The sequence below is a fragment of the Pithys albifrons genome, chromosome 5 (genome assembly GCF_047495875.1).
Source record: "Pithys albifrons albifrons isolate INPA30051 chromosome 5, PitAlb_v1, whole genome shotgun sequence".
In the NCBI taxonomy this organism is placed as follows: Eukaryota; Metazoa; Chordata; class Aves; order Passeriformes; family Thamnophilidae; genus Pithys; species Pithys albifrons.
In genome coordinates, this window is record NC_092462.1 from 16,225,618 (window position 1) to 16,234,422 (window position 8,805).

General features: G+C 44.6%; 1 protein-coding gene across 2 annotated transcripts in view; it reads right to left on the bottom strand.

The window, feature by feature from the left end:
- AFF1 (ALF transcription elongation factor 1) overlaps positions 1-4,952 on the bottom strand; it is a 72,855-nt gene extending 67,903 nt beyond the window's left edge. For both annotated transcript variants that reach the window (XM_071555745.1, XM_071555744.1), the window contains exon 1: positions 4,738-4,952. In XM_071555745.1, coding sequence (XP_071411846.1) covers positions 4,738-4,754 — 17 coding nt within the window. In that variant the 5' untranslated portion in view covers positions 4,755-4,952. The remainder of the gene's footprint in view (positions 1-4,737) is intronic.
- Between the last annotated feature and the right edge of the window lie 3,853 nt (positions 4,953-8,805).

Consider the following 8,805-nt stretch of genomic DNA (forward strand, 5'->3'; position numbering starts at 1 on the left):
CACACTACAGTAAACTCTTCTGCCATGCTTCTCATAATCCACGTAAGCAAACCAGGCTCTGTGCTCCCAACCACCTTATGCCAGAGCCAGGCCTTTGGAAGACACCCTGCACTCTGTGAGAAACTCTTCCTCACTTCACTACCCTCTGCCTCATGGAGAACAATGTCTTTGTGCCATTCCCAAGTAGTTTAGGAAGACACCTTTTCTATTATATTTTAAAGGCATTTAAAACCTTCATGATGTCATTTGCTATTACTACTGTTGGCAGAAAAGTGCTGAGGAGGATTTATGCAGTTCATTAAAAGCTTGTTTCCTGGTATTGATGCTGCATCTTGCAGTTGTACAAGCAAATTATTTTCTCATATAAAGCACTGAGAAAATGCCTCTAACACAGATTCAGACACAGGAAAATTACATGACCTAAGGAAACATTCCCTTGTATACCAGCTCAAGTAAGCCATGACAACTGTATTTCAAAGTTTTCAATGCCTTATCACAAATTGAAACACTCACTGCAAAAAGAACAAAACCAATCAAACAAAACACCAATGGACCTGCCTGAAAAGTCCACTTCTCTGTAAGCATATCTTTCTTCTGTGTGGGAGAGTTTCAGCTGCAGGCCTGCCCCAAATCAACAAACTCCAGGCTCAGAAAGTCCAGGCAACAAGGAACTGTGAACTCAAAAACCCCAGCAGCCCACAAAACATGCCATGGATCAGCTGGGCATCTGGTTCTGGAGAAAACAATTCTATTTCTACAGGCAGGGCTAGTAGCAACATACAAGCAAAACTGACAGGGATTCATGGAATGTTTTTGCTTTCAATACACAGGAAAAAACTTCAACAAGACATGTTTCAGCCCTTCTTGACCTACATCAGCTGACTGGAATACTGTCACCACCAATACTGGCATTTCCCTGTATCAACCCAACCCATAAAACTACCAAGTTATGAAAAGTGTCTCCAGATCTGGCCAGGAAAGCTGTGAAATGACATGGAACAAACTTAAGCTGCATCATTCAACATATACTCCTCAGGGAAAAGCCTCAGTGTTATTCCCTTCAGAAATTACCATGTTTTAAATGTAGGTAAGGCCACATTTTATTTCTGCACAGTGTAACCTTTTTCTACCAAAATGAATAGTACAGCCTCATTTCAAGATTCTTCTGGATTCAGCTGGTACAACTTGGTTTTACAGGGTGAAAACAGAGGGTTTCCCTGGCTGCTGTCCACCTAACCCTTCCCTGCAGGGCTGACTCAGGGGACAGAGCAAGGTGAGACCATCAGGGATGACAGCACAAAACTCAGATTTCATGTTGCTCTCACTGTTACTGTATTCACCTATGTACATAGATTAGGAACTTGCATTGGTTCTGCACACCAGCAATGATACTAATCATGACTAGGCTGAAAGGCAAGTCATATGTGAAATGGAAATTCTCAGCATCAAAAATTACAAACTATTTTGCTTATCCACCAATTATAAATAAGTGTAACTGACAGGGTCTACAGATGATTTAAAATTACTCCAACAAGCCTAAGAAAAGCAGCCTACAGCCTACACCTTAAAAAAACCCAGCTAGTCACCTGAAGATCCTCAGCTTGCAATTGCTGCAGCAGAGGGGATATTTCAATGAAGAAGGAAGCATAAAAGAGATAGGCTCCACCATTCCATTAAGGAACCGTGTCCTCACTCCTCCCTAATCCCTGGTAGTAAGCACAGGTGCCAGCCTGTCCCACACCCCTCCTGGGATCCTCCCATACTTCAGAGCAGCAGAACAGCACGTGACAAGTATCACACCATGCTCGACAAGAAAGTAAGCTTGTCCTCATTCAGATCAATTCTGCTTCTGCTCACACGTTCTTGAATACACCATAAAAACCTGTCACAAGCCCTCTTGCCTGGGGACACTACAGGCATAAGATCATTCGAGCATTCCAGAATCAAGCGCATAGAAAGCTATGGCTGCAAACCTACAGCTCAATGAGCAACTTAAAACAAACAAAAAAAAACCAAAAAAACCCCAACAAACAAACAAAACACCCAAAAACCAACAAAACCCTTACATTATACACAAAACAATGCTAACTAGAGGACAGTTTCTACACCTACTAGTTCCAGATGTAAGCTATTTACAGCAGCTATTGACAGAAGCTGATTATTCTCAAACTGCCGAAACCAAACCATACCCAACCTACCACATAATCATTTCTTAAGATTACTATTTTTAAAAATGTGATGACACTCATTAGCATATCAGCTTCTCAGCCATCACTCTTAGAGGTTTTTAAAGTGCTAAAGAGCAGTAACAGGCATGTTTAATCACCCCATTGTCCATAGCCTTTCACGCTTCAAAACAGTGAAACCCAAATACTAAGTGAGCTGCCCAGGATCACGGTACTTACGCTGAAGAAAGGATGCTGCATTTTCTTGTTTGCAAACAAGTATCCTCCCCGACTTGGCATCACTTTCACTAACTGAAACATACAGCATGTGAGAAATAGCACACGCGAGCAGATGGAGGAGTGTCTGAAGGCCTCCTAAAGACCAATACGCAAAACTCTGCTGTGCTCAGTATCATACCACCTCATCAGTAATTTACTGAGCTTGCAAAAATTGGTTTAGTTTTTTTTTCCTCTTTTTACAAAGGAGAAATGTACACAAAAAGCTCACCCACACCTTTTATCAGCTACCATGCAGAGTAAACCCTCCAAGATGTTTTGGCAAATGAATTCTGGAGATATGTCACCTCTCAGTCCCACACACTGCAGCTCTAATTATTTATTGTGAATATGAATTCACCCTTGATTGTTGAATAAAAGCTTCTACACACGAGCAAAGCACAAATCTTTTGAAATTAGATGGATAGCCTTGTGGACCTGTGCCACTAAAACAGAAATACCACAAGCATCAGGTTTTCTAGCAAATGCTACCTCTCTCCTGCAGACTCATTTTGGCTGCTCATATTCACTCCTACTCTCTTTAAATGAGCAATCATCTTTTTTTACTTTAACACTGATCTTCAAGGATACAGAGTAATCTCCTTACTCACTATGCTCTGATGCAGTTTTACAGCTTGAGCACCTCACATCATCCTGGCAAAAGTGAAACCCAAGACACATGATGGCTAAGAAAGGAGGGTAGAGAAGGGCAGGTGTGGGTCTTGTCCCCATACCCATCTCAAATGGTAGGTGTGGGGCAAGATCCTTTCACCTCCCCTGCGGTACTCAGCCCTACGGACCCAGCCCTTGGGCCTGTTTTCCTCACTTCAGTTTGAAACACTCAATGTACGTAACTTTATTTTCCACACCGTTCCCCTTACAGGTGAATGTGGTTCACTGATCCCAGTGCCAGCCCTGCCCTTTCTCGTCAGTTGGCTGAAGCTGCGGGCTACTGCTGGGACCTGACTCCCACGTGCTCTCCTGCCATCCGGGAAAATGGCTCTGCGATCTCTGAGACATCAAGTGTGTCCCTGGCCTTGGATTCAAGCCAAGCTCCACAGCCAGCAAGCATCACTACAATTTATGCTGCATCCTTGCTTAGCATGCAGGCCTCTTACAGCAAGGCTGATAATGCAGGCCACTAAATCATGCAGATAAATGATCATACAAAGAAAAAAAATATGCTAAAAACTGAACCTTTAGCTTTTTGTCAAGTATTCCCAGTGTTCCCACATGCAGAGAGAGCAGGCAGTGGAAGCTGGAGAAGAGCTCAGCTGTTAACCAAGTAATCAATCTTCCCCTGCTTCCTCCCCAAACCTCAGGGCTCTGTCCTTCTCCAGAATGTAATTTAAAGCCAGCTCTTGGCTTCAAACCTGCAGAAAAGCACCACTGTGAAAATACATTGGGAGTGCCAAACTTTTGTGTAGGATATGCCACCATTTTTAATTTTATTTTTCCTGCCTGCAGGAAGGGGGAGCAGGGCGGCTGTTTCGTATGGGACAAAATAGCAAAAAGGAATTTCTCTTTTAGGCATTTCTGAAATGCCGATTAAAGCATCATAAACGCTGAAAGGCATTTAACAGGTACCTTAAATAGCACTGCTCCATCAAGTACTACTACTTAAGAAAAGCTGCCTCCCTCATGCTGAGTGAGAAATTTTACATTAATCAGGACACTCCTACCCCTGCCCCTCAAGAGCAGGCAAAATTTTGCTTCTTTAAAGCCACAACTGAAAAGTATTTAACCAAGACTAGTAATTTTGCTTGAATTGTGCTGCGTGACAGCAACTAAATAACTCTTTTTTAAACTCCTTTCTGTGACCATTTTCTGCCCTCCCACCTCTCCGGCAGACTTGCACACCCGCAGACACAACCTGCTTCCCCTGCACAGCCAGCTCCCAGTGCAGCCGCACAGAAACCATTCACCACCCCTTACAACACTGCTGGGAGCAGTGACAGAAACCTCCTTACGCCAGGCTGCTTACAGGGGGAAACAAACAAACACCAGGCAAGCCCACAAGGGAGAAGAAAATCTGCTTCAAAGAGCTTTTAACTTGTTGGACTAGGCGAGATTTGACGGGGAGCAATTAACACTTTTGGCTTTCCTGCTGAAATAAAGTTTACGCTGGGCCCTTCGGTGAACAAATTACACGGGCAAAATCTACTCAGGCCGTGTCTCCAGAGACGCGGGGTAAAATCCCACAGCGAGCCGTGCCCAAGCAGGAGCCGGGCATCCCTACCGCGAGCAGCCCTCAGTGAGATGCACCGAGCGCGACCCGAGTTATTTAATGCCGTACCTCGACTGGGCAGCCATCGCGGGGTTATTCTGCCAAGCGTCCTCTATCCATGAGCTCTGCCCGCAGCTGCCCGGGCTCTACCCCGCTGCCAAAGCCTGCCTTGCCATGTGCCGGCCGCCTCCCCGGCGCTGCGCGGAGCCCCCACGCCGCGGTTCCCCCCGCCCGGGCGGCCGGCGCGGGGCTGGCGCTCGCTCATTTTGATCGACATCCGGGCGGCCGGCCCTCCCCCGGCCGCCGCGGAGGGAGGGGAGAACGCCCGGCCCGGAGGGACCGCCCGGGGTCGGCCCGCAGCCGGTGGGGGCGGGGGCCGGGAGGTGGCGGGGGCGCGGCCACGCTTGGAGTCCCCACAGCGCCCGGGGCGGTGGATCCGGCGGCAGTGCAGCCCCCAGGGCCGCCCCGCGCCCGCATCCCCCTGCCCGGGCGGGCGTTCGTGGTACGGCCCGGCCCGGCTTCTGGTCAGCATGGCCGTGCTCTGCCCGGGACGGCGGCAGCGTCGCTGCCTGGTGGGAAGCGGGGGAAAGGGGACGGAGAAAGCGGGAGGTGCGGATGCCGCTCCGCGTCCCGGCTCCCTGCCCCTTGGCCACAGCCCGACGGCTCTGGAGGGCGGCTGTGAGCTTTGGGGTTTGCGGGGGTTTTTTGGTGGAGGTTGGTGTTTTGGGGTTTTTTTTTTGTTTGTTTGTTTGGGGTTTTTCCTTGCTTTTTGGTGAGTTTTCTTTTTATTTGTTTGGGGGCTTTTCTGTTTTTTCCCTTTTTTTTTTTTTGGTGGGTGTTAACTTTTTGTTTGCTTTTATTGTTGTTGGGGTTTTTGTAAGGTTTATTTTTAATTTGTTTTTGGAGGGGTTTGTTTGGTTTTATATAAGCAAAAGAAAATGCCTTCGGTTTTTGGTTGGTTTTTTTTTTTCCTAAAGTTTTTATAACAGATTTCAAAGCAAATACAGAATACAGCTCATACCGTGAATCCCATGTGTCCTTGAAGGAAAGCTCAGCGAGCTACTAAACTTGCAGATGCCCATAACCTGGAGTTGCTGGCTAAGAAACCGTCAAGAAAAGGATTGTTATGCATTTATATGCCTACGTGAAGTTTGTTATGCAATTTCTTCTGGGCTCTGGTCCTGACTGCGGTTTGTAGACTCACTTGGAAAGCAGCAATACCTGTCCTTTGCTCTGGGTGCTCCTGGCACAATTGTAAAAACAAATGACTCCTGCAGCTCCTTTCAACCATGAGTTGACCAAACATTCAGCAGGCAAAAAACATTTATCCTAGATCACTTCACCTTTTCTCCCAAACGATATATGGCTGAGGTTTCTGCCAACACTGCGACAACGTTACATTCCTTCTAGTTTTCTGGTTTAAACTACTCAGCACTTACCACAAGAAGAATTTACGCCTGGTTCTTTTCATATTCCAGGTAGCTCAGAGTGGAGATTCCCACAGAGGTTATCTCCTTGAAGATTTAATAAAATTCATATCAGCTCTTTTGGGCAGAACAAAACATAATGGAAAAAATATATTCTATAGACTTGCCACACCACTTGAGCTTTCTCCCAGAAAAAAATTATTTCCTTCCATCCTAAGTTTCTATCAGTTTTCCACACTTGCCCTCCTTGAAAAGCACTTGCTCAAGTGCTTCTTGATTGATCCAAGGTATTGCCAGCAGGCTGTGCCAAGGTGAGACACCTCTGCTGGAAGCAGAGAGACTTTCCAAGAGACCAAGGACTGAGGGCAAATCAGGCAGAAGGAGACAAACCTCCATGCCATTATTCAACTTCTATATTTTAGTGCTCATCTTGCAAACCTACAAAACCTTCCTGACAGTAAAACAGAATCTAACCCTGTTTCATGCTACCAGGCAAGGGCTGCCTACCATTAATTTCTTGAAAGGACATGGCAGAGACTGCTGCTGAGGCTCTAAAGAGATGGCAAACCTGCAGGTAAATCAAAAGTTTGGCCAAATAAAACTGTGGCACAGAAGCCAAGGGAAGAGTAAAGGCAAGCACCCTGGGAAATCCTGCCTCTGTCAATCAATTGATACTTTACTTAAACTGTCTAAATCTTTATATATGGTATTTTTTACCTACAGTCTCTTCACTTCCACCATATTGTGTCACCCTGAGTTTGGTTTAACAGTGAATTAAAAAGTGGATTAGGATCAACTATTACAAAAGATTAACACAGTCATCATAACCTCATGCTACACATATCCCTGAAAGGAGCTTCTAAGTAGAATCAATAAAGCATTTGAAACCTTTGTATGAAAAATCATGCAGCAAAGGTGGGGAATACTGAGATTCTGCCAGCTACTGAAAGAGCAGAAAAACAGTTTTAGGAATCTAAGCAGGAAAGGGCTGGGAGACTAGGAGAGTAGGACTAGACTTGCACAGTGCTGCTGAAAGTGATATAACAACAAACTCCTGCTGAGTTGCAGGGCTCTTTTGCTATCCTTTCCTAGGATGATATCATCAGGAAAAGGAAAGGCATTTCAGGTTGCTGAAGATAAAAAAGGAACTTTAAAATAAAATAAAAACCAAACGCGAACATTCTCTCTGTCAAAACTTAAACAAGGAAGATAATGAACTGAACAATATTGTTCAGAATTTCTAAAGCATACCAACTATCCCACTTACCAGGATTTTCCAAAGAGTGAAATTTTTGGAGTCTGCTTTCTCCTGACAGAAATAAATAATAATTCCTGAACTGTGCTGGCAGCCACTTTCCATTTTTAAGGAAGGAGATCAGGGGCAGAGCATTGAACATCCCACCCAGAATAAAGCCTCAGAAATTCTGTGCCACAAACATTTCATGCAAAGCAAATGCCACTCTCGTGCTTTTTCTAAAGTTTCAGACACATACCCAAGGGAACAGCTGAGATGCCTCACTTTCCCAGCTTCTGGTTTCAGATTCACTAACTAGTCTAAGAACAAAACAATGCCATTTTTGTTGGAAAAAAAATTGATGATAACCTCCCCTGGAAGATTTCAAGTCTCACAAATCAGTTTCCTCAGAACAAGTTTTCTGTCAGAGTATGTCCTGTCACCTGTGGACTCCTCACCCGTGTTTGTTTTCAGAATTAGCAGACTACAGCTTTTCTCAGCTGTTTTTATTCACTGATCAGGGATACAATTTTCCCCTTTTTCAGTCATTGTCTTTGAAAGATGTATTACAAATGAAGGAAAATGTCTCCATTAAGTAAAATGCAAACAAAACAAATCAATAAAGTAAGCTCTTTGTACTCTTCAGTTCATCATAAGCTCAGAATGCAATCCTGATCTATCCCCTCCTTAAAAACCTACCAGGAAAAGCTTCCTACAGGCAATCATAATTCCAAACTGTATTTAAGCTGTCTATGACCATTTGAATATTAGAAGATCCATTCATATCTACCTAAGCACTGGATGAGAAGGAAGTTCTCCACAGAGATGAAGCTTGTGATTTAAACACTTCATAGAAATGCAAATCCAACCAAAAAGCAAACGGAGGTGTGTAGCCAACCGGGATGCCACTGTTTCTTAATTTTGAACTCCTGGAAATGCCAGGCTACTGACCTCGGGCATCACTGGTAAAGCATGGGCTGTGGGTACATTACGTGCATTTTAAGTACACAGCACCCTCTGACCTGCCTGTATACCTACGTGTATGACCAAAAGGAAGTTGCTATTACGGGGGGGGGGGGGGGGGGAGAAAAAAAGATTCAGCAGTTTCAAGCATAAAGCAACATTATTTCCAGATAAGGTGCAGATGCTGATACATTGCCAAAACCAGTACCTACAGCATCCGTAGCAAGGCCTGGCACTCCTACAGAAGGAAGATGGTATCTCTTTGCTCACCATTAACAATGCAGGCAAAACCTCTGTGTTGGTTCAGGAAGGGGAATGGAACATCTCTTAAGTCAGGAAAAAGGTGGAACATGACATTATACTAATAAAGGTATGATAATCCTTTAAGTTTGTGGGACAAATGCCAGAAGCTTATAGAACTGTGAAAAAATTAATCTAGCTAGAGTACCAATGAAGAAGGAATACATAGCAAGCAATATTAAAATCATTAGATTAACTACATGGTCAGAAAGC